The 27068-nt window shown below is 40.6% G+C and overlaps 1 protein-coding gene and 1 pseudogene across 3 annotated transcripts in view; both read right to left on the reverse strand.

Annotated features, from left to right (window-relative positions):
• The window catches only part of POM121C (POM121 transmembrane nucleoporin C), a 49682-nt gene that overhangs the window by 20030 nt on the left and 2584 nt on the right, over positions 1 to 27068 (reverse strand). For 2 of the 3 annotated variants that reach the window (XM_049111064.1, XM_049111063.1), the window contains exons 2-5: positions 4764 to 4979; positions 4306 to 4464; positions 2593 to 2673; positions 545 to 716 (exon numbers count right to left, since the gene is read on the reverse strand). In XM_049111064.1, coding sequence (XP_048967021.1) covers positions 545 to 716; positions 2593 to 2673; positions 4306 to 4464; positions 4764 to 4828 — 477 coding nt within the window. In that variant the 5' untranslated portion in view covers positions 4829 to 4979. Of the gene's footprint in view, positions 1 to 544; positions 717 to 2592; positions 2674 to 4305; positions 4465 to 4763; positions 4980 to 6114; positions 6702 to 27068 lie in introns of those variants that run through there. The other variant, XM_025425848.3, reaches the window with a different exon arrangement.
• Positions 13489 to 17462, reverse strand: LOC112646164 (m7GpppX diphosphatase-like; annotated as a pseudogene).

The raw sequence follows: 27068 nt of genomic DNA on the forward strand, positions 1-27068 counted from the left end.
TTTATCCTTGGGAGATGAGAAAAGATAAGTTGAAGTGATTTACCTGCCCAAAGTCCTATAGCTACTAAGTGTCAGAACTAAAATGTGACTCTGAATCTGGTAGCAAAGCTCGCTCAGTTCCCTAGGCCATACTATATTCTCTAAGAAAGAATAATTTTTTCTAAAAAAGAATTTTTAAAAATTACAATATTTAAAAAACTTTCACTAAATTCTCAATGACAATAAGATGAATTTCACGACTCAGTGCAATTTAGACTGAATCTACCTTTTCAATCAAATTAGTATTATTTACTGAATTATTCATCCTTTGTCCATTTATCTGTAATACTGGCTGTTTGGTATCAGGTGTCCCCACATGAACTGGTTTATTTTCTGGGATTTCTATTTTGTCCCCTGGGTCTAAGCATCCATTTGAGGATCTGCACCTTCTTTTAGCTCAGAGGTAATCCTAATATCTGAAGGATGGAATGAGGTTAGTAAACACTGGCTAATCAATTAATTAATGCTCAGAACACCTTTCTCCCATGCATCAAGATGAACATACCTGAGAGAAACCTCGAGTAGAACTGTAAGAACTAGTAATGGCATTGCGACTGGAGCTAGGGATGCCACCTGTGTACGTGCTCGTCAAGGAGCTCATGGAAGAGGTGCGAGATCTCTTATTCGAGTGGTCATCTGAGCTCTGGGAATTGAGACCTCTCTTCAGAGAGCCAGGCCTAATAAAAAAGAAAAAGACAGTGAGCTGTGCTATTTAAGGCAACATTCTTTTAAGGCTTCATCCATGGTCACAAAACATTTCTTAAATAAACTCAATAAAAAAAAATGAAGCTCTTAATACTATAGTTACCATTTCAGCTAAATATCTCAGACAAAGCCAGGAAGGGAAAGACAAATATTTAAAAAATTAAATGCATGATTTCACTTATATAATATTCTAGAAAAAAATGCACACTAATCTACAGTGACAAAAAGCAGATTAATGGATGCCTGGGGATGGGGGCAGGACTGGAGGGAGGTGTTACTAATGGGCATGGGGCAACTTTTGAAGGTGACCGTTATGTTTATTACCTTGGCTATGGCAATGGTATAACAGGTGTATACATGTCAGAACTTATCAAATTGTACACTTAATTTATTTTTTAAGGATTTAATTATTTATTTATTTATTCATCATATATATATATAGAGAGAGAGAGAGAAAGAGAGGCAGAGACACAGGAGGAGGGAGAAGTAGGCTCCATGCCGGGAGCCCGACATGGGACTCGATCCCGGGACTCCAGGATTACGCCCTGGGCAAAAGGCAGGCGCCAAACCACTGAGCTATCCAGGGATTCCCAAATTGTACACTTTTAAAAAAGCACAATCTGTCAATTATCCCTCAATAAACCTACTAAAAAAATCAGAGTTAAGAGAAACCAACCAGTTTTTCTAAGCTTCCAACTGAAACATCTTTCCTTTACAACAGTTACCTAATCTTTGTTACAATGTAGACAACTCACTTTCTCCTATAGTAATGAATGTTAACTACAGGCTAATTTATTCTTACACTCAAAATGTATTTCCTCTAACTTCCACCTATAGTTCACCTGGGCATCTGTTTGGAGCCAAATCAAACAACTATTGGCCTTTTCTTCATGCAACTGCTCTTTAGGTTTCTGGAGACCATTATCCTTCCCTCCCTCATTCCCTTAACTCCCCTTCATATTTTTTTCCCCTTGGATCCATACTTTATACTTTCAAAATCCACTCAAACACCACCACCCTGTAACATTTTACAACTGCTTCACTCACTCAGAACACAGGACAGGTTGTGTTTATCCTCTTACAGTGTAGACATCGACCCAAACACAACACTGCATGGACAATCTGAACATAATTGAGGAAAGCACAATTACCCCTCCCTTGCTCCATTCTAGTCTCTGTTCTCCTATCAGCACAGACCGGAAGCACATTAGCTCTTTTGGCAGCCTTATCATCCTCCTGACTCAATAAGGATGTAAGTTACCACAAATCTTTTCATAAGCCACTTTCCTTCTCATCCAACTCTTAAATATATTTAAACTCAAACATACAGGGGCAGCTGGGTGGCTCAGTGGTTTAGTGCCACCTTCATCCCAGGGCCTGATCCTGGAGACCCAGGAACGAGTCCCACGTCAGACTCCCTGCATGGAGCCTGCTTCTCCCTCTGCCTGTGTCTCTGCCTCTTTCTCTGTGTGTCTATCATGAATAAATAAAATCTTTAAAAAATAAATAAATAAAATAAATAAACTCAAACGTACAAACTTAACATTTATCTTAAATTTCATACTGTTGCACTTTAACCTTTGCACAAACCTGTTTAACTATATAGTTATGAAATATATTTACAAACTCTTAGCTGTACCATACTTTTTATCCATATTAATGAAAAAGTACTAAAAGAAATCAGATGATAGTTATTATGGGACGTGACTTAAAATGTTGCTCTCAGATATCACAGATCTGTACCTGGACTAATAAAGCAATACAACCAACACAGAGGAAAATCTACAAGACAACAGCTCCAACCGTGCCCTTCCCCAGTCTACCTCATTCAGATGGATTCTCACATACTTAGGCACAAAAGAAGCGGGGACTCCGTTGGCCACCAGGGGCTCAAATGCTGAATGTCCACTCCCGCTGCTATCATGGCGCCTGTGACAAATAAAAAACCCTCAATTAAATGAATTGACAGTGTTTTTTTCCTTAGAGTATCTTCTCATATTCCTATAATTTTACACTATTTTTTTTCTTACACTATTTCTATAGTATATAGGTTCTATGCTAGACAAGAAAAAGGCTGCTTCAAATCCTAAAGATTCTGAAAGGTAGATTTATTCTAGGATTGTCCTCATAATGAGTGTAAAAATGCTTCAAGACCTTTTGAACTTACTCCGGTGTATTACTTGCTAACTTCTCTCCAAAGTATTATAATCACAAATTTAATACCCTACCACCCACAAACAGATGTTTTAAAAACATTTTAGGGACTAACTCACACATCCCATAATGCTCTAGAGGTTAATAAGTCTGTTAGGGAAAAATTTCACATATCTCATGTAAGAACTGCCTATGCATGGTGCCCATAATCACTGCTTATTCCAAGGATGAGAAAGATAATACAGAATCCTGTTTTAGGCTCACCAGGGTCAAGAAAACTTAGAACTTGGATAATATGAGAGACCTATTTGGACCATAAGAATGATACCCTTTCCCACTGCCACATCCCCCACTCTTTGCCACCCCTGCTTAGCCAGTTGACATTAGTTCAAATTGTTCACTTTTAAGTCATTTCTACTCATCATGAGATCTTCCTTTGTTACATAAAAACACCTCCATTTATTAGTATCTCCCTACCTAACTTTGCATTGGCAGTATCAAAGACAGCCAACTTTGCAGGATATGAACAATCTGGTCTAGGTAATGGGGAGGAGGGCAATGGTTATATTTAACAAGAGTGGGGTCCACTTGTCTTCTCAGAGTGCTTCCTTGATCAATGTATATTAAAAAAAAAAACCTCCTTTATTAGTCTGTTATATGATCCTGTTGTGTTTTTTTTTTTTTTTTAAAACCTCTATACACTTACAATCTCTAATTCCTTATTTTATTATCCAAGGCCCATGGGGACTCTCTTGCTCACTGCCCTAATGCTGGAGCAAGCCCAGGCACAAACTTAGGTGCTCAATCTGTTGAATTAAAAGAGGAGTGAAGTCCTTAACTGATTCTTGGAAAGCCATAAGAAGCTATGCATCATAACTAGTGACTTCAACCTCTGCTCTTTCCACAGTTAGGAGACAGACGGTTCATTTTCATTAAAATATCAGAAACCAAATAATGAAATTAGGTTTAGTCTCATTACCAATAAATCTACCATATTCCAGTCTTCACTTTGCTTCGACAAGCATTTCCTTCTGCACAAATATGACATTTGAATGGTGCTTACCCAAGTAATTAACACAAGCTGGTCAGGGAAAGATTTTTAGCATTCTCTCTCAAAAAAAAAAAAAAAAAAGGCTTTGAGCACATTTGTATCAAAAGTATGAGGCTAACATTGCTAATAGCTGTCAGCTTACGGAAAAGTTAAGTTATAAAATTTAACCTGCACTGCAGGAAACTAACAGCATTAAAGCCCTTGTTACTAAGCTCTTCCATGGAAGCCAAAGAAGGGCACCCACTGAGGCTCACAAACTGTGGAGTTAGTCTCTGCTTTTTGGGAGTGATCTGTATTTCAACAAATCACAGGAGTCTGTGTGGGTGGCCTATTTAGTACTCTGCAGGGCCTGTTACCTTCTTTTATTTTCCTGGCTATCAGAAAATATTTGATCTTCCTCCTCCACTGTCCTTTTCTTCCTCTCTTTGAGGGCACTCAGTACGGTCTCCTTTGCACATGGATCTGGGGCATTACTTGATGGTGAGGACAGCGTTGAGTTGATTGTCTGCTCTGGTCTATAATGAAAAACAAGATTCTGGCATTGAGATACATTAATAGCCATGTCATATAGCACAGATTTCAGTCATTGGAAATCAGAAGCCAACCAATAAGCAAAACCATACAATGAAAGAAACTGCCCTTAGCAATGAAAGCTACAATTAAGTCCCACACAAAACAAAAAACTAGGGATTTCTGATTCAAATAAGCAGCTTCTTCCCCTTTTTCGTTTCACAGTTGTTTTGTTAGAGGAACAGATGTGGAAGAGTAAGTGGAAATAAACAGGAATTTATTCTGCCAGCAGTTTAACACTCACATTGGTGAACGAATCCATTTACTATCTGGAGGAGCAATCCTCACTGTCACTGGGCTGCACACCATTTTGGAATTACGAGCAGATAGCACAGTCTTCTTGTGATAACCATTCCAGCACACTGTAGGAAGTACCCCCAGAAGGGAATATTGGGCCTGCTGGATTGGATATCGTCTTCGAGGTGTTATTACAAACCGGTTTGATAAAGTCCCACAATCCCTATGGAGAATGGGAGACATGTTATAAAAACAAAGAAGCCTGAAAGAATGGCAGAAAATGCAAATTACTAAAGAATCATGTGGGTTATCTTCCAGAAAGCTTAAACAAGGTTTTTATTTAGAGAAAGCGAGCACACTTAAGAGAGGGGCAGAGGGAGAGGGAGAGAGAATGGCAAGCAGACTGTGCCCTGATCACACAGAGCCTGATGCAGACCCTTTCACCACCCTGAGATCAGGACCCAGGCAGAAATCAAGAGTAGGACGCTCAACCAACTGAGCCACCCAGGAGCCCCTTAAACTGCTTTTTGAGCCACACAAAACAAAGCATTTTTATGGCAATGGTTTCCCATTCCATCTAAGGATGGACAGCAGCAGCTGCTTAACAGCTGTCCCAATGGACTTCGACAATTTTGCGAGGGAAATTGAAAACCCTGCCTACACATGTAAAACTGCAATGGAAGAAAAGTGCGTGTTAGGACATGCAAGGAGGAACTTTTCAAGAATTCTTAAGTCTTTTCAATCTTTTATGCTGAGTCATAAGTAATATACACCCAAATTCAAACATTTCTGACACCTAAAGTTCATCTTTCAACTAAATATAGTTATTGATAACCTAATATTTTCACCAGTTTTGTATTCCTTTGTAATGCTCAGCTATTGGAGGTAAATGGGATTGCCTCTTTGACAATCAAGTTTTATCAAAGAGGGGTCTTCCGGGAACACCTCTTTGAGCTTGACTAACTGAATTGCTCCTGTTGGTTTAAAGGAAAAATGTAACAAAATATACTATATAACTACTCTCGAAAGGCATAGATACTTTCACCAGAAGCAGGGATATTTTAGTAGTTTATCAAGTATTCTTCTAAATGCTATACTAAAATTCAGTTTTAAAACCGGTAAAAAAAAAAAAAAAAAAAAAAAAAAAAAAAGGAAGCAGCTCTGGCATCACATCTCATTCCAAAGGCTCAAGGAGGGCAGGCGGGACGGTTGACACACACCAAGGTGTTTCAAGAGGACAAAGCGATACAGAGTCCACTTTGGACTTAATGAAAAAGAAAATCTGATTTAAAAATCAAGCCCTTCACTCAAAGCCGGTCAACAGAGAGGAGGGTGTGGGGAAGATGGGCGTATCTTACCGGTGGGAAGGCCTCCTAGGGGGTCGGAGAAGAGGAGTGGGGAGAGAGGGGTGAGTGTGGTGCACAAGATGGACCGAGTGCGCAGGCGGCGCGGCGCGAGCGGGTGCTCGGCGGCGGCCAGGCCTCTCCAGTAGGTCCCTGGCCTCCGGGGCGGGTGCAGGCTGCGGGGGGCCGGGCTTGCCCAGGTAACTGCCCATGAGGAGCAGTTCGGCGGGGTCCGGTCCTTCGAGCAGGGTCCGCGACTCTAGGAGGTTTCCGTTCACCGCCGACTTAGCCGGAGGCGAGGCGTGCAGGGGCCGCTGACGCCGCGCGTTCCGAACGAGAGAGGAAAGGGCGCGCGAACCGCGGGGCTCGCGGCTCAGTCCCCACCAGGCCGCGGTGGCCCCCACGGCCAGCCAGGCCAGCGCCGCCGCCGCCGGCACCAGGTACAGCACGAGGCCGAACAGCGACAGGCCGAGGACCACCGCCCCGGCCGGGCCGCCGCAGCCCCCTCCCCGGCCCCGGCCGTCCCTGACGCTCGCTATCGGCCGCCGCCGCTCGCCTCCGCCAGCCGCCGCAGCCGCCGGAGACATCGCGGCTCCGCGCCGCGGAGAAGACTTAAATATCCCAGCGTGCACCGCGCCGTGCGCCGCGTCACCGCGCGCCTGTTGCGTCACAGCGCAAGCGACTCGGACGAGCGACCGCCGCGGGCAACGCCGCTGCTGCCTGGCAACGCGCTAGATCCGACCCCGCTCGGCAAACGCCGCCTCACAGAAACACTGCGGTCGGTGTTCCCCGGCTTCCGCGCCTCCAGCTCGCAGCACCCACCCGGGGTGAGCCGGTGAAGAGGCGCGTTAAAGATAAAAGCTCCGGAAAGCGACCGCTCACGTAATGCTTGATCCATGTTATTTTCCAGAGGGCTGAACTCCCCGGAAGAGGCTGTTACCGGGCACGTTTTTCACGATTGCTACCAGAGATGGTGAGTTTTTCAGTTGCCCTGTTTCTGCCAAAGGGGATTTACTTGCACAGCAACAGTGAAAAGCCAGACCAGCCCCCAACAACCACCCTTGTTCAGTGTGGAACTAATTCTAATAAATTCCCGATCATGCAGTCCAAGAGTCTAATGTGTTGCGGATCAAATCTGAAGCTGCAAGCTAAGTTTGACTTCCTGCCGTACAAATTGGTTGAGTGGGACAGTTACCGACCAAATTTCACATCATAGTCCAGAATCGGTTAGATTTTGAGGATTTGTGATCACTGTACCCTATGTTAAATTTGGTGGTCTGGAAAAGTGGATTAGTGGTTGGCGAGGGCTGGGGAAGGTGTATGTTGGAAAATGGGGTTCTCTTTTTAGGGGGTACAAAAATATTTTAAAATTAGATTATGATGGTGATCGTACAGCCCTGTGAACTGTACGGTATGTGAATTATATCTTAATAAAACCATTAAAAAAAACACCTTGGTGGTCTGCCAATTAAGATTTTTATCTAGCTCAGCTTCCTGGACCATTCATTCACTCCACTGACAGCCATTAAATAGATGAAAGGGACAAGCCAGGGTCTCTGATCTCCATGCCTTCAGTGTAGTGGAGAAGAGAGATGTGTAAGTAGAAAGCTACAATTCACTGTGGCCAGAGTGATAACGGAGGCACAAAAAAGAGAGGGAATGAAAAAGGGGAAGACAGGCTGGGAGGTGTTACCTGAGTGGACAAAAAGTGGCTAAAGCGGGTTCAAGCAGATGCAGGAGCACTGTGCAGAGGCACAGAGATGGAAAGGAGGATGGCTGGAGATCAGGCAGTTTGAGGGATTACAGAGGTTAAAGGATAGGCAGCACTCAGGAAAGAGGCCTGAAGCAACCTGAAGAGATGAGAAAGGCAGGCAGCTCTCCCTAACCCGCTGCAAGGGTAGTTCTGCTTCTGTCTGATTTCATGAAAGACTTAATTTGAAAAGAAAAGGGGATGGGCTGTGTTACTTAGGAACAAATCTCAGCAGGAGCAGTGGAAGAATGGGACAAGAGCCAAGCTGCAGTGAGTTAAATTATGAATGGAAAGCAAGGAAGTAGAGGTAGGGAGTGCAGACTTCCCATTCAAGGACTATGGATAATATCTAGCTCAGCAAGGGTCTGTTAAATTATCATTTATTACTGGAATTCAGAGGAGGAGCCAGACATAAAAGCCATCAGTGAACACATGCTGTGAGACTAAGATTACTTGGGAATTAACATAGAGAAGTCTGAGACCTGAGCCCCAGGGCACCCCAGTATTTAGAGGTTGAAGAAACGGACACACAAACCTGCAAATCATTTAGTAAAATGGAGATAAATAGGACTACATTAAAAGTCAACACTTCTGTAGAGGAAAAGACAGCATAGGTGCTAAAAGACAAGTCCTGATAAGTGAAATCTAAGAGAATTCATCACTGGCATAACTGCACTACAAGGAATGTTAAAGGCTGCCCTTTAGACCAAAGGGAACTAATATCAGATGGAAATGTGGAACTATATGAAGGAATGAAGACCATCATGGTAAACAATTTGGTGAATGTAAAAGTCTGCGTTTTCATGATTTGCTTTATGACCTGATTATTTCAAGTAAAAATAAGGAGACATTATATAGGTGGATGTAACAAATATAGAATGAAAAGATGTAATAACCATTACCAAAAGCGGGGTCGTGGGGAGGGTAAGTGTAATTATACTACCATAAGGTCATTACATTTGTGATATGGAAAGCAGGAAGTGGGACATCTGAGGTGCCAAGTCAGACATGAGAAGGGGTATGGTGAAATAGGAAAGTTATGTGTAAAGGTATTTGATAGTGACTATATCTTGGATCATAAGAGAAGTCTTAATAAATATAAAATAATTGATATAAAACAAAGTATATTCTCTGAGCATAATGGAATTAAACTAGAAAATCAGTAACAAAAACAAAAGGAGAATCTCTAAACACTTGATAATTAAACAATACAATCTAATCCATGAGTCAAATAGCAAGTCTCAAGGGACTTTAGAAAATATTTTGAACTGAATCAAAATGAAAATATAATGTATCAAAATCTATAATAGGGGCTTTCCCTTCTGACAGTAATGAAACAAAGGGACCCCAGATTTATCCTCTCACCTAGAACAACAACAAAAACCAGACAATCTATGAAATTGTGTTTTTTAAGACTATAGACAACAAAGGACAATGGTCACTGAGTTGAGAACATGAGCCCCATGATCATCACAGCTTACTGTCTTGAGTTCTAGGCAGTGGTACAGAAAGGAAGGGAACTGAGGAAGAGCCCAGTGGACTTCCCGATTTGAAATATAGGGCTAAAGAGTTTGGGGAGATCAAAACAGCTAGAGTTTAAAAGACTGTACCAGAGAGAAGAGAACTGTGAAAAGAATTCCCAGAGATCCACAGAGGTTTCTCTCAAGTATGTAATCCAGTACTCATGAGTATAAGTTTATGAGGAAATTACCCAATGCCAAAGAAAGAACCATCCAAAAGTATTGAAAAACAGGATCTGTCACTAAGAAAGGGTCAAGAATAGTGTCTGTTCCCACCAGCCAGACTGTAAAAACTTGTAATTCATAGGATAGTAGGTATACTCAGGAAGGTGTTGTCTGGGTAATGGGAAATAATCAGCCTTATACTGAACACTGCTCCAGACTTATCATATAGATCATAAAAGTAAAACCTGAAAGGATCAAACTGAATCCCAAAGCAAAGTTCAAGAAAATGTACAGGAATATGGGGGTCCCTGGTGGCTCAGTGGTTGACTGCCTGCCTTCGGCCCAGGGTGTGATCCTGGAGTCCCAGGATCGAGTCCTGCATCAGGCGCACTGTATGGAGCCTGGTTCTACCTCTGCCTGTGTCTCTGCCTCTCTCTCTGCCTCTCTCTCTCTCTCTCTCTCTCTGTCTCACATGAATAAATAAAATATTTTTTAAAGAAGAAAGCGTACAGGAATAAAAAAAATTGACTAGCCCTCAACAAGGTAAAATTCAGTGTCTGGCATCCAAACAAGATTACCAGGCATATAAGCAAGCAGGAAAATAGCCCATCAAGAGGACAGTAATCAATCGAAACTGACCCAGAACTGACACACGTTAAAATTATCAAAGGATAATAAAAATTATTTTACCCCCCCCAAAAATTATTTAACCCATATTCCATATATTCAAAAAGACAGCTAGAGATATGGAAAAACATAGGGAAAAATAATGGCCTCCATCTTCCCAAACATAATGAGAAATACACAATCTCATATCTGAAGCTCCATCTCAAGTAGAAGAAATAGAGTACAACAAGTCACATTGTAACTGAATTGTTCAAAACCAGTGATACAGGTAAGACTTACTTACAGAGGAACAAAGATAAGGTTAATACCAAATTTCTTCTTGGAAAAATTGCAAAGGAGAAGATAGCATAGTCATAAATTTAAAGTACCGACAGAAAAAACTGTAAATCTAGAATGATATACCTGGTGAAAATATCTTTAAAAAATGAGATAAAGAGGTCTTCAGACATACTTTAAGCTTTTAAAGAATTTATCACTACCAAACTAACAGTATAAGAAATGTTACAAGATACCCTTCAGGCAGAAGGAAAATGATCCCAGATGGAAACCTGGATCTACACAATGAATTTAGAGTACTGGAAATTTAACTGTATAGGTAGATATTTATGACCTTCCCCCCTCATTATTTAAATCTCTTTAAGACACAACTAAGTGACCTAAGCAAAACAACAGAGTAGGCAGCTTCAAGCCCCCATCTTCCAAAAGAATAATAATAATAAAAGCAGTAACTGGTAGAACCAGCTTTATCAGAACCCTGGAAAACAATCAAGGGTTTATATCAATAAAACAAATGCTGAATCAATAAAACAGCAATTTAGAAGTGGTGGAAAGCTCTGTGTTTTTTTTTTCTTGCCGTTGTACTACCTACTACACTTTCCCCATCTTGTCAGCAATCTTAAGGATAAAAACCTACATTCCCAGTGTGGGAACCTGGTCGCTGGTTCCACAGGGAGTACACTAGACCTTATTTGCAAATTACTGTGTATATCTGCCCTATATGTGGGCTACCTGAGGGAATGATGCAGGAACTCCTCTCTATTTTGCCAAACATGTTGAATCTAATGTAATTCCATGGTAACCACAAAGAAAATACTTTAAAAATACCTACAAAAAGAAATGAAGGGATATCAAAATGGTTCACTACAAAAAAAAAAAAAAACAAAAAAAAAAACACAAAAGAAGGCAGTAATGAAAAAAAAAAAAAGAAAGACAAAAACAGTATAACACAGAAAAAGGAAAAGTAAGTACTTCCTTAGGAGTAGTTGCTTCAAATATAAATTAAAAAATTCAGGGTAGGGGCAGCCTTGATGGCTCAGCAGTTTAGCACCACCTTCAGCCCAGGGTGTGATCCTGGGGACCCGGGATCGAGTCCCACGTGGGGCTCCCTGCATGGAGCCTGCTTCTCCCTCTGCCTGTGTCTCTGCCTCTCCCTCTCCCTCTCTCTCTTTCATGAATAAATAAATAAAATCTTAGAAAAAATGTTTAAAAAAAAAAAGTTCAGGGTACCTGGGTAGCTCAGTGGTTGAGCATCTGCCTTTAGCTCGGGTAGTGATCCTGGGGTCCTGGGATTGAGTCCCATATCCCGCAGGGAGCCTGCTTCTCCCTCTGCCTCTCTCTGTCTCTGTCTCTCATGAATAAATAAATAAATAAAATCTTAAAAAAAACTTTCTAAAAAAAATTCAGTCAAAATGCAAAGATTGGCAAAATGGATTAAAAAAAAACATGATCCAACTAGGTGCTGTCTACAAAAGATACTTTTTTTTTTTTGAGAGGGAGGGATGGAAGGAAGGAGGAGAAGGAATGAAGGGAGGGGAGAGGGGCAGAAAGAGAGGAAGAGAGAATCTTAAGCAGGCTCCACAGCTAGTGCTGAGCCCAATACGGGGCTTGATCTCACAACCCTGAGATCATGTCCTCAGCTGAAATCAAAAGTTGGAAGCTTAAGTGACTGAGCCACCTCAGTGCCCCATGGCTCACTTTAGACAGAAAGACACAAAGTGGTTAAAAGTGAAAATTTGGAATGGGGCACCTAGGTGGCTCTGTCAGTTAAGCATCTACCTTCAGCTCAGGTCATGATCAGCAGGGAGCCTGCTTCTTCTCCTTCCTCTCCCCTCCCCCTGGCTTGTGCTCTCTCTCTCTCTCTCTCTCTCTCTCTCAAATAAATAAGATTTTAATAATAAACCAAAAAACAAATGGTTATGAGATAGAGACATTATCTATTTAGAAAAAGGTTGATTTTATCAATAAAATTGAACAATTATAAACATATATGCAACAAAGAAAAAAAACCAGTGCTCTAAATTAGATGAAGCAAAAAGTGAAGGAATTGAAGGGAGAAATGGACAGTCCTGTGGGTAACAGAATTCAGTATACTACTTTCAATGGCTAGACTATCTATACAGAAGTTCAGCAGGGTACCTGAACAACACTATAAACCATCTATACCTAAAAGACATACATAGACCACTGTACTCAACAATAGCAGAATACATATCCTTAAGTACACATGGGATATTTTCCAGGGTACAGCATAAGTTGGACCACAAACTAGTCTTAATAAATTTTAAAAGACTGAAATTGTACAGTGCATCTTCTTGGACCACAAAGGAAAAAAGACAGAAATCAGTAACAGAAGAGAAAGTGGAAAAATTCACAAGTATGTGTGAATTAAAAAACACTCTTAAATAAACAGTGGGTCAAAGAAGAAATCACATGGGAAATTAAAAAATAGATATATTTTTAAAAAATAGATATATTTGAATGAAAAGATAATATAATTAAATTTATGGGATGCTTTGAAGGCAATGCTTAGAAAGAAATGTATAGCTGTAAATGCCTACTTTTGAAATGAGGAAAGATCTCGAATAATAACCTAACTTTGTATCATAAGGAACTAGAAAAAAGAGTGAATTATAACAAAGCTAATAGAAGGAAATTATTAGAATGAAGATCAATGATATACAGAGTAGAAAACAATAAAAAAAACCCAAAATTTGGTTCTTTGAAAATATCAACAAAATGGGCAAAGCTATAGATAGACTGACAAAAAAAAAAAAAGGACACAAATGACTAATATCAGAAATGAAAGTGGGGACACTACTACCAAACTTAAAAAAATAAAAAAGGATTATAAGAGAAAATTATGGAAAATTTTACACCAACAAATGAGATAATCAAAATGAAATGGACAAATTTCTAGCAATATGCACATTAAACTGAAGATGGAATAGAAATATTTTTTCAATTTTTATTTATATTCTAGTTTAACATATAATGCAGTATTGGTTTCAGGGATAGAATTCAGTGATTCCTCACAACACCCAGTGCTCACCACAATAAATGCCCTCCTTAATCCCATCACCCATCTAGTCATCCACTCTCAGTTATCTAATGTTAAGAGTTTCCTTTATTTGAAGAAGAAGAAGAAGACCAAGACTTTATTCACATACGAGGAAGGAACCAGTACAAAATATGTTTTTTAAAAAATTCACTGGGTGGTAAAAACCCCGAGGTCCCTCTGCCGATCCCACACCTGGGCGTTCTTCTCCAGATAGCCCCTGGGTGGGACTCAGCTCTTCTGGGCCTCCTGCAGGAGCTTGAGCAGGTGGTCATCAGCCCTGAGGGCAAAGGTAAGGGTGCCCTGTTGGTAGTGCTCTGGGTCACACTCCAGGTTCTCCATCATGTCTGCTAACAGATGAGCCCGCTCCACCCCTGAGCCTGGGGCGTTGAAGTCCAGGGCTGTGAAGTGCACATGCAGGTGGTAGTAGGAGGACAGGTAGTGCAGGTACACACGGAGGCAGTCTCCCCTCACCTGGTAGCACTGCAGGATGGCTTCCTGGCCCTCACGCCAGGAAGCGGCAGGTGCTCTGGAGTAAGGTCCAGAAGCGATCTGATGCCCTGGCAATGGCAAATGGCAATCAGGTACAGGTCATTGAGCTGCTGTTGGTTCCACTTGAGATCAGGGATGAGGACAAAGCCATCAGAGGGATCTGGGTTCTCAAAAATAATCCGGTCGGCTTCTGCCTTCTTATGGAGAATGCTGAACACCCACTGGATGCTGAGGCTCTGGGACTCCAGGTAGGGTAAGGTGATGTTCTTGTAATTGCTTCCCGTCTCTTGGACCAGGCGCCAGGAAGTCCTGGCGCAGGTACTTCTGTAGATGCTCCTCTGTGGCTGGGTAAACCACAGTTGCCTTTACATCACTCAGCTGCCATGGAGGAAACAGGTGATAGGTGCTGTAGATATCATTGGAGAACTGCAACTGGAGCTCGGGGCAACCTATCAGGAGCTGGGCCACCTGCTCCACCTGAAACGGTGTCTTCTCCAGGATCACAATGGCATCCTCTCCACCGCCATCTCCAGAGGCTTCATTCACCTTCCCGTGGAGGAAAAGGATTTTGTTCCTCGCGGACTCCCTCAGCACTTTTTCCACTCTGAAGCTGGAGAATGGTAACTGCACGGGGGTGGAGGTACCATTCCTGATGCCAGCTTACTCTTCGCCTGGGCGGCTTCCACCTCCTCAGCATCCTGTTCGCGCTTCTGCTTGCTGGGTTGAGGGGCTAGGTCTGCCATGCTGCCCGGCCAGAGCTGTGCTAATGTTAAGAGTTTCTAATGGTTTGTTCCCCTCTCTCTTTTTTTCCCCTCTTCCCATGTGTTCATCTGTTTTGTTTCTTAAATTCCACATATGAGTGAAATCATATGGCATTTTTCTTTCTCTGACTGATTTATTTTGCTAGAGTAGAAATCTCAATAGACCTGAAACAAGTAAAAAGACTGGAGCACCTGAGTGGTTCAGTTGGTTAAACGTCCAACTCTTGATTTCAGATAAGGTTGTGGGATTGAGCCCCACATATAGCTCCACACTCAAGTTGGAGTCTGCTTGAGATTCTCTCTCCTTCTCCTCTGCCCCTCCCCCTGATTACACTATTTCTAAAACAAATAAATAAATATATAAATAGTTTTAAAAAGCAAATAAAAAGACTGAATTAGTAATCAAAAACCTCTTAACAAATAAAGAGGAGAACTAGATGGCTTCACTGGTAAATTCTACCAAAAACTTAAAGAATTACCAACAACTATTCTCAAATTCTTCCAAGAAATAGAAGAGGGAACACTTTTAAGTCATTCCGTGAGAGCAGATACCAAAACCAGATAAAGACATCATAATAAAAGAAAACTATAGACCAATATCCTTTATGAAAATAAATGCAAAAATCCTAAACAAAATACAAACAAATCAAATTTGGCATATATTAAGGATTATACAGCATGACCAAGTGGTATTTATCCTAAGGCTATAAGGCTGATTCAATATATGAAAATCAATGTGATACATCACATTAATATAACAAAGGAAAAACACATAAGCATCTCAATTAATGAAAAGACATTTGACAAAACCCAACATCCTGTCATAAGAGCCCTCATAAAAGCAGAAGTAGAAAATTCCTCAACGTGATAAAAGGTATTTATGAAAATTCCACATTTAATACCATATTTAGTGGTAAAAGGCTGAAAGTGTACCCATGAAATCAAGAACACGACAAGGATGCACAATTTAGCCACTGCTATTCAACACTGAACTGGAAGTTCTAGCTAGAGATACTAGACAAGAAAAAAAAAATCAAATTCCAAAGGAAGTAGTAACACTATCTCTATTTGTAGATGACATGATCCTACACAGAAAAATCCCAAAGAATTCACAAGAAAGGTCACTAGAGCTAAACAAAATCAACAAAGTTGTAGGATATAAGATCAACTCACAAAAATCAATTGTGTTAAATTGTGTTTGTATACATCAGCAATAAATAATCCAAAAAAGAAATTAGGAAAGCAATTCCATTTACAGAAGAATATAAAATACTAAAATACCTAGGAATAAATTTAACCAAAGATTTGTACACTGAAAACTACAAAACACTGCTAAGAGAAATTAAAGAAGACATAAACAGAAAGACATGCCCTGTTGATAAGAAGACTACTACTGTTAAGACAACACTACTACCCAAAGCAATCTACAAATTCAATGCAATCCCTATCAGAATTTCAACAACCTTTTTTTTTTACATTAATCAAAAAGCCAATCCTCAAATTCATATAGAATTGCATGGCTTCCAAATATGCAAAACAATACTGAGAAAGCATCAATTAACCTATAAAATCAATTAACCATTAACATTTCTAAAAGAAAACATAGGGATAAATCTTTATGACCTTGGGTATCATACCAAAAGCATTAATAACAAGAAAAACTAGGGGCACCTGGGTTGTTCAGTTGGCTAAGCCTCACAATCTGGTTTTGGGTCAGGTCACGATCTCAGGGTTTTAGAGATCATCCCACACTGGACTCCACACTCAGCATGGAATCTGCTTGAGATTCTCTCTCTCCCTCTGTCCCTTCCTCCACTGTCATGCACATGCCCACGTGCTCTCTCTCTCAAATTAAAAAAAAAAAATCTTAGAAAGAAAAACTGAATTGGGCTTCAACAAAATAAAAAACTTCCATACATCAAAAGTGGTCATCAAGAATATGCAAAGACAATCCACAGAATGGGAGAAAATATTTGCAGATCAGATATCTGACCAGAGTTTAACATCCAGAAAATACAGCAAATCTCTATAACTCAACAATAAAAAGAGGAATAGTGCAATTAAAATATAAGCAAAGGAACTCATACAATTATTTCTCCAAACATATACAAATGGCCAAGAAGGATATGAAATCTATATCACTAGTCATTAGAGAAATATAAGTCAAAACCACTTTGGGACACCATCTCATACCCACTAAGATGACTATAACAATAATTTTAAAAAGGAAGGTAAGTGTTGGAGAGGATGTGGAGAAATTAGAACCCTTAAATACTGCTATGGAAAAAAGCTTGCCAGTTCCTCAAAAAAATTAAAAATATAACTACCAGTAATCTCACTTCTGGGTATATAGCCAAAGGCAATAAAATCACAATCTTGAAGAGAGAGCTATGTCTCCATGTTCATCACAGCATTATTCATAATAACTAAGACTAAGTGTCCATCTGTGGGTGACTGCATGGAGACAATGTGGTATATACATAGAATAGAGTATTATTCAGCCATAAAAAGAAGGAAATCCCGCTTGTTATGATAACATGGATGGACCTTGAGGGAATTATGCTAAGTGAAAAAAGTCAAGAGACAAATACTGTTTGTTATGTTCTCACTTATGTGTAGAATCTAAGAAAATCAAACTCATAGAAATGGAGAGTAGAATGGTGGTTGCCAGGGCCTAGGGGGTGAGGGAAATGCGGATATATTGGTCAACAGGTACAGAGTACAAACTTTCAGCTATAAGACAAATAACTTCTGGGGATATAATATATATTATGATGACTATAATTAACAATACTGTATTGCATACTTGAAATTTGTTAGGAGAGCAGATCTTCAATATTATCACCACACATATACACTTAATGAGGAAAGACTGGGACATGGAAAGGACGTCCACTCTTATTAGTTCTATTCAACATTACCAGGGAAATCAAGGCAAGAAGAATGAAATAATATACAAACTGGAAAGGAAGAAGTAAAAATGCTCCTTATTTGCAGATGACAAGATTTATGTGCACAGAAAATCAGCTACAATCTATAAAAGAACTGCTAGAGCTAATGAGTGAACCAAGCAAGAGTACATGAAACAATACAAGGTCAATACATAAAAATCAATTACAGCAACAATTAAAATTTTATACTTAAAAATACAATACTGGGCAGCCCCGGTGGCGCAGAGGTTTAGCGCCGCCTGCAGCCCGGGGTGTGATCCTGGAGACCCGGGATCGAGTCCCACATCTGGCTTGTTGCATGGAGCCTGCTTCTCCCTCTGCCTGTGTCTCTGCCTCTCTCTCTCTCTCTCTCTCTCTCTCTCTGTGTGTCTCTATGAATAAATAAATAAAATCTTAAAAAAATACAATACCAATTAAATATCATAAAAATGTAAAATATTTGAAAATAAGTTTAACAAAATACATGCAAGATTCCTACACTAAAACATTACACAAATCTGCAAAAACATTTTTGAGAGAAAAGAAAATTTAAATAAATGGAAATACATGTTCATGGATTAGAAGATTCAATATTGTTAAGATAGCCATTATGAAAATCTCAGTAGGTTTTTCTTCTTGTAGAAATTGACTAAATGATTTAAAATGTGTATGGATATGCAAAAGAACCCAGATTAGCCAAATCCATTTTGAAAAAAGAAATAATAACAAAAAGTTGGAAGACTTACACTACTTGATCTCAAGACTACAGTAAAAGTTATAGCAATGAAGACAGTATGCTTTTGGCATAAACAGACATGCAGCTTACCGGAACAGAATAGAGAATCCAGAAAAAAGACGAATACATATGTAGTCGACTGATGTTCTATATTGGCACTATTGTAATTCAATGGGGAAGATGCTGGAACACTAGATGTATTAGTTCTCCATTACTGCAGAACAAATTATCCCACAATTTAGTGGCTTAAATCAACATTTATGTTACAGTATCTGTGAGTCAGGAATTTGAGAGTGGTTTAGCTGTGTGGTTCTGGCTCAGGAGCTCTCATGAGGTAGCAGTCAAGACATCAGTGAGGACTGCAGTCCTATGGAGGCTCAACTAGTGCTATAGGGATTTGCTTTCAAGATAACTCACTTACTTAGTATTTGGAGAAGGCCTCAGTTCTTCACATTCCACAATGTGAATATTCCATAATGACCTCTCCATAAGGCCGGTTAATTGTCTTCAACATATGACATCTGGTTTCCCAAAGGGTAATCCAAGGGGAGAGAGCAAGGGGGAAGCCAAAATGCCTTTTATGCCTTAATTTTGGGTCACACACCATCATTTCTATCACATTCTATTTATTAAAATCAACTCATTAGGTACAGCCCACACCTAAGAGGAATTAGGTTCTATCTTTTGAAGACAGGAATATCAAAGAATTTGTGAACATACTATAAGATGTCCACACTAGATATACATATAGAACAAAATTAATCTCAGCCCCTTCCTCACACAATAGTCAAAAAATTAATTCGATTTGGACCAGAGAGGGGTGCCTGGTTGATTCAGTCGGTAGAGGATGTGACTCTTGGTGTCCATGTCATTAGTTTGAGCCCCATGTTGGGTATAGAGATTACTTTAAAAAAATGGAACTAACTAAAGGGTAGAACTATAAAACTTCTAGAAGGAAACATAGGGAGATAATCTTTGTGACCTTGGGAGAGGCTAAGATTTCTTAGTGTGCAAAAAGCACTTACTTAAAAATAATTGTGTTGTATACATGGCATATGGATAAATGTCAAAAACAACGTTAAGTGGAAAAAAGCAAAGTGGCATAATGATACATGCATTAAAGGTTACTAAATGATAATATACTTAATATGGATACCTACATATATATTGAGGATAATTGCATGCATGGAAAGAAAACACACAACTTCAACATTATGTTCACCTCTGGAGAGGAAGAGATAGAAGAGAAGGGCATCAGGGTGGCATATATAGAGGAATTTCAACTGTAGCTCTAACATACTGTTATTTTAAAGACTTGAAACATGGTAAAATATAAATATTTGGTATATCTGGGTGATAGATAAATGAGGTAATTATATTATCCTTTGTACATTTCTGAGGCTTGAAATACTTGATACTAAACATTTTTAAAGGATCCAGTGGATTTGGCAATGGGAGGTATTGGTGAACCTGACTAGAAAAATCTATTTTTATTATATTATTATTTATATAATGCAAGCAGGCCACCTGTTTCTGTTAGTAAAGTTTCACTGGAATAGAGATAAGTTCATTAGATTACCTATTGTTTGTAGCTGCTTTCCTACCACAACAGCAGAGTTGAGTAGTGACAGAGACCATATGGCCTCTACACCTAAGATATTAACTACCTGGCTCTGATTTATACCATCTATAGTGCTTGGATTAATGTATTTTTTTAAGGATCTATTTATTCATTTGAGAGAGAGCATGAATAGTGGGGAGGGCCAGAGGGAGAGGGAGAAGCAGACTCCCAGCTGAGCAGGGAGCCGGATGCAGGCAGCAAGAGCCAGACTTGGGGCTCAATGCAGGGCTCTATCCCATGGCCCTAGGATGATGACCTGAGTAGAAGACAGCTTTTTCTTTCTTTCTTTTTTTTTTTTAAGATTTTATTTATTTATTCACGACAGACACAGAGAGAAAAAGAGAGGCAGAGACACAGGCAGAGGGAGAAGCAGACTCCATGCAGGGAGCCCAACATGGGACTTGATCCCGGGTCTCCAGGATCACACCCCCGGGGCTGAAGGCGGTGCTAAACCGCTGGGCCACAGGGGCTTCCCTAGAAGGCAACTTCTTAACCAACTCAGCTACCCTGCTTGGCTTAATTAATGTCTTAAACATTGTAAGCGCTTAAGAAATGTACTAGAGCTTACTTTGTTCACTAAATATTAGTTGAGCTCCTACTAACTGCCAGATAATGTTGTAGGCCCCGATTATAGTCCACAAGCCAGAATTGGTCCCTACACTCTAATTTCTTTGTTTCAAAATCCAGATTGCCTTGGTGTATAATATAGTTGCACTTTATTGTGCTACTTCCCACTAGAGGGCAGCCTGAAACTTTTCCATAGTGGCACAGTAATAGCTGTTAACCCCACTATCTATACTACCTGTGAATTGTCAGGAGGGACAAAATACCATACTACCTAAGGTTTGTATTTATTCTCTCCAGATTGTCATTGACAAAATTATAAAATGGGTCCAGTTTGTCTTTGGAACTCCTAGCCTCCTATTCACCTTTTCTACCCCTTGTCCCTGCAGCAGTAGGGTGAACCACTTACAGGCATCACCTATAGCTAAAAACTGTGACAGAACCAATCAAGTACATCTCATACCAATAGATCAGTCAGGGTGGGAAAGGAGGGAGGAGGGAAGATTCCTGGAGAAGGAAGGATCAACCTGACAAGCTTAGAACTGCAGGCCAGGGGTGCCTGTGTGGCTCGGTCAGTGAAGCATCTAACTTTGGCTCAGGTGTGATCCCGGGGTCCTGGGATTGAGCCCCATGTCTGTCTTCCAGCCTGGCAGGGAGTCGGCTCATCTCTCTCCCTCTGCCCCTACCCCTGCTTGTTCTGTCTTTCTCTCTCTCTCTTTCAAATAAATAAAATCTGAAAGAAAAAAAAAAAAAGAACTGCAGGCCAGAAACTATCCTGGAAGCAGACTCAGTGTACCTGCTTGCACACATAGACACCCCAAATGATTGTCTATCCACATTAAAAGAAGAGAAGAAACACATACCTCCTATTCATTAAGTCACTATTTATTGTGCACCCACTACCCTCTTTGTGTCACACAAGACACAGCAATGAGCATTACAGACATAGTACCAGCTCTCAAGCAACATACAGTTTAACAGGGAAGCATACAGCATACAGGGAAGTCAGACAGTAAAGAGAAATGCACTGAAAGTACAGAATTAGAAAAGAAAAAGACTTTCAGTTACTAATAGCATAAGAAACCAATAAAATGTGTAGTGGTATAAAACAATAATTTCCTTTCTTTCTCTTTTTTTTCCTTTCTTTTAGAGAGAGACAGAGAGAGAGAGCACGAGCATGAGCAGGAGGGGCAGGGGGAGAGAGAATCTCAAGCAGACTCTGCACTGAACACAGAGCCTGATTCAGGGATAGATCTCCTGATCCTAAGATAATGACCTGAGCCAAAACCAAGAGTTGAACGCTGAACTGACTGCACCACCCAGGCACCCCAAACAATGATTTTATGATCCTCAGGGATTCTGTGATTCCAATACATTGGCTTGTTTCTGCTCTGCAATACCTGGGAACTCAACTAGGAAGACTCAAAGGCTAGGGGTGCTTGATGGTAGGGGGCTGGAATCATCTAGAGGCATCTTTGCTCACACAGCTAGTGGCTCATGCCGGCTGTCAGCTGGGACCTCTGCTGAACTGTGGGCTGGAACAGATACACATTTCTTCTGCCTGTTGTCTCTCCATATTGGTTAGTTTGAGCTCCCTCAGAATGTGGCAGGTTGGTTGACAGAGCAAGCATTCTCAGAGAAAAAGATGGATATACACGGCATTTTGATGATCTAGCCTGGGAAGTACCACAGCGTTGCTTCTGTTCTACTGTATTTGGTTAAGGCAACCTTAAAGATCTGGACAGGTTCTAGGGGAAGAGACATACTGCCACAATCACATCATGGAAACAGCAGTAAGATTATATGGTAAGAGCATGTGGGATGGGAGATATCATTGTGCCCATCTTCAGAAAACACACTCTGCCCCAGGCTGTCATGACAGCATAGGATGGAGGGCAAAACCTAGCCAAGGAAGACTGTCAGCAAAGCCCTCTGTGAGGAAGGCTTGTCTCAGGTGGAGGGGATCAGAGGCTAAGAGGAGCCTGGGGAAGACGCTCAGGTAGAGGAATGTGTAAGGCTGCAGTCCAAAGAGAGGCTGGTGTGTGGGGATGCTGTGTTTTGCTGCCTCAAAAGCAGAGGCAAGGGGAAAAAAGTGCTCGGAAGGAAGATGTGGAGGGAAGATTCCATGTGCTCTGGGTCATGCCCTCTATGATAGACCTCCTGAGAATAGCAGCTGCCTCCAGGCAGTGGGATCCTAGGAAAAGAGAAACTGGAGACGACAGGAGCAAACTGGTGACAGTAGGGGAAAATCTGCATGGTTTAGCTGCTATCCTACTCCAGAGGTTCTAGTATGTAAGGTAAAATAGAATCTGGCCAAGTCTTATCCAGACAAAGTAAGGGAAGTCTGGAGAAAATAGCTCTGCCTGTAACAGATGCCAGAGGCAGCTCAAAATAGAGGCCGCACGGGTGTATCAATAACACAGTGGAGACAGGGAGATCTAGCAAGTCTACAGTAAAAACACAAGTTGCTATCACTCAGGCACCTGCTAACCTGTCCTTCCCTCATCCTCAAGTCAGATCAGTGACTCAGTGGGGTTCTTTCTCATCTTATACTTGGAATTGAATGTGTGTCCAGCTGCTGGTCTTAAGAGTCAGATCCAAGAGGTTTGTCTTTAAAAATGCAGGTACTGATACATTATATCAGTCCAAATTATAAATATCTGTATGCAAATGACAAGAAATAAAACCAGAATCATAACCTTAGTAAATTAGAGTCTGGCTTGTGTGCTCCTCTAAACATACAATTTCAATCCACCTACAGACATATGACGCAGATTATGTGGACACTAAATATCTTGCCACACTGAACTGTGCTTTTGCAGAAATGCCTTTACTCACTGGGGAAAACCTACTCATCTTCTGAGATTCAGCCTGAGCGTCACCACCTTTGTGAACCCTTCCTCAGCCCCAAACATATGGCCACACCCACCCTGGAGTCCCCATTCTACCTTGTACAGACTACTGTCATTGAGTCTATTTATTGTGTGTATTCACATATCTATTAATCCCCACTCAAGCCTCTGGGCTCTCTGAAGACATGGATTATATCTTATTTTCTCATTTGAGGATGTGCAAGACAGTAAGCACTCAATGTCTGCTGATTATTGCACAAGTGAAAATTTCATCTTCAAACTGAAGCTCATGAGAATCTGACTCCCCTCCTTTGGTGGGAGATCACAGTTTGGGTTGTCTTTTACTTGAACCAGAGTCTATGCCAAAATTGAAGGGTCAACCACCAACCATTGTGTGATGATTGCATATTTGGTGCCGGCTGCTCTTGTGAGTGCCTGCCATGTATTATTAGTTCACCTAATCCTCCTGATAGTCCTGCTCCTGCAAATCCAGTAGGTGGTGCCAAGACTGAGGCTGGTCACCTGGACAACAGGCCCAAATGGACAGTTGAAATGAGGAAAGAGATGTGGAGAGGTCCCATGAGCCAAAAAATACAGGCTGGGCAGAGAGTGGAGTTCTGCATGCTGTATCCTGTGGTGAGGTTCTCACTGCCTGCTTACAGTATAGGATCATGAGACATAACCCATACACAACATGGGCACGATTATTCATCGCACAGGAGCAAGCATATCATTGCTAAACTGAGTAACACTCTCACATTTATCAAGAAAACAATTTTTTTAAATGCCTGATGTTATCTCCTGTTCCATAGAAGATAGAGTAAGCACATCCATCACATTCCTATTGCTAATTACAATCTCTTGCTAATTATAACAAATTAAAACTCCTGTTCAAAATACCTAAGGCAACTAGTTAAAAAACCTTTTGAAAGGTGGAGAAAAGAAAGCAAGCTGGCTAGGGACCTGGAATAAGACCCAGTGGTAAGTTCCCCAGATGGTCTGTTTGTTTTGCCTTCTATATGTCTTGGTTGGGGTGACAGAGCAGTCTACAACCAGAAAATGCCAACAGGCCTCCACCTGACCACCCTACACAGAAAAGCCCCAAGAAAAGACCACTCTCTCTAGCCAAATGACCAGAAAGAGGGTAGTGCTGCAGTTAAGAACCCATACTGTTCCCTTCCCTATCAGGTACTGCAGAGACTGTGGGACAAAGACCTGCTGACCAATTCCCACTTTGCACTGACAAAGCAGAGGTGGCACCTCTTCCCTCCCCACTAAGCACTAAAGAGACTGGGCAGGAGCCCTACTATCCACAACCTGCACTAGTTGAATAATACTAAAAAATAAGTGGTACCCCATCCACTCTCAAATTAGAGTGAGGATCTAGAAAAAATGTTTTTTTTCTTTTTTTTTTAAAGTAGGCTCCACACCCAGCATGGAGGCCAACACAGGGCCCAAGCCCATGAACCTGAGATGGAGACCTGAGCTGAGATTAAGAATTGTACACCTTTGGCAGCCCGGGTGGCTCAGTGGTTTAGCGCTGCCTTCGGTCCAGGGCATGATCCTGGAGACCCGGGATCGAGTCCCACATCGGGCCCCCTGCATGGAGCCTGCTTCTCCCTCTGCCTTGTGTCTCTGCCTCTCTCTCTCTCTCTCTCTCTGTCTCTGTGTGTGTGTGTCTCTCATGAATGAATAAATAAAATCTTAAAAAAAAAAAAAAAGAACTGGATGTCTAACCAACCGAACCACTAGGGGCCCCACAGAAAAAAGAGATCCTTTAATATGAATATGAAGTACTGGGCACGCTTTCCCAAGCAGCCCAAGTGTGAAACCAATCAGCAACAACAGACCAAAGGCTTTACGAACTGAACTACAACATGGAAAATTCTGAGGGTTCAAACCTCTGGGTATCAACAAGTGGGGAAGGCCAAAATAGCTCTGCAGAGGTTTCAAAAACTTAATTTATCTTCAAACCAGAGCCTACAAATATGGACCCGAAGGTGCATTCTGAACATAAACATACTGACTGCTAAAATAGAAGATTTACATGGGAACCAGAACCTCAAAACATAATATTCAAAATGTCCAGCATAAAATAATCACTCTTCATACTAAGAACCAGGAAAAATAACTTAAATCCAAAAAGACAATCAATAGATGCCAACACTGAGGTGACCAGATGTTGGAATTACTGAATAAGGATTTTAGTGCAGCTATCACAAAAATGTTCCAACATGTAATTATGAACATTCTTGAAAGATACTGGAAAATAGAAAACCTCATCAAAGAAAAAGATATAAAGACCCACATGGAAATTTCAGAATGAAAAATTACAGTAAGTGGAAAACTCACACGATGTGCCTAATAACAAAATGAAGATTTACAGAGGAAAAAATCAGTGAACCTGAAGATATATCTGTAGAAATTATCCAATCTGAACAGCAGAGACAAAACAGGAAAAAGAAGAACAAGTGCCTATGGGACAATAACAAAAGATCTTATTCCTTTTACTGGAGTCCTAGGAGAGGAAAAGGAGGGCAGTGCACAGAAAATACTGGAAATATCCCAAATTTGGTAAAGGATATAAACCTATCAATTCAAGAATCTGACCAAACCCTAAAAGGATAAACCCAAATAAATCAACACCAAGACACATTATAATGAGATGTCTGAAAAATTAAAGACAAGGAGAAAGTTTTGAAAGCAGCTGGAAGGAAAACACAGGGAAAGAACAATTCGAATGACTAAAAATTTCTCATCAGAAACCACGAAGAACGAAGTGGAAACATTTTTAAAATGCTAAAAGAGGGGTGCTTGGGTGGCTCAGTGGGTGAACATCTGCCTTCGACTTAGGTCATGATCCAGGGGTCCTGGGATCAAGTCCTGCACTGGTTTCCCACAGGGAGCCTGCTTCTCCCTCTGCCTATGTCTCTGCCTCTCTCTGTGTGTCTCTCACAAATAAATAAATAAAAATCTTCCAAAAAAAATGCTAAAAGAACTTACAATCTATAATTCTATATCCAGTGAGAATATCTTCCAGGAATGAAGGAAAGACAGTATGAGATGAAGGAAAATGAAATGATCTGCCACTGTCAGAACTGCTCTAAAAGAAGTGATCAAGGAGGGGCACCTGGCTGGCTCTGTGAGAGTGCAACTCTTGATCTCAGGCTGTGAGTTCTAGCCCCATATTGGGTGTAAAGATTACCTTAAAAATAAAATCTTTAAAAAAAAAGAAGTGATCAGGAAAAGTTCTTCAAATGAAAAGGAAATAACAAACTTGAAATATCAGGAATGAAAAAAACATTTTTAGTGTAAATATCCGGGTGAATATAATCTCTTGAATTTTTAAAGTTATATTTGATGGATGAAAGCAAAATTGTAACATCATCTTATGCAGTTCTCAATGTATTTAGAGGTAATATTTAAGACTACAATCTCATAAAGGAAGGAAAAGGGACCTAAAGGTGGTAAAGTTTCTACATTCCATGGGAACTGCTCAAAGGTTAATACTCGTAAATTCATAAGTGTGTATAATATAACCTGCATAGCAATCACTAAAAATCCGTAAAATGAGAGCTACGTTGATAGTCTAGAAATATTAAAGTGGCATACTAAAA

This window comes from Canis lupus, chromosome 6 (genome assembly GCF_003254725.2).
Source record: "Canis lupus dingo isolate Sandy chromosome 6, ASM325472v2, whole genome shotgun sequence".
NCBI lineage: Eukaryota > Metazoa > Chordata > Mammalia > Carnivora > Canidae > Canis > Canis lupus.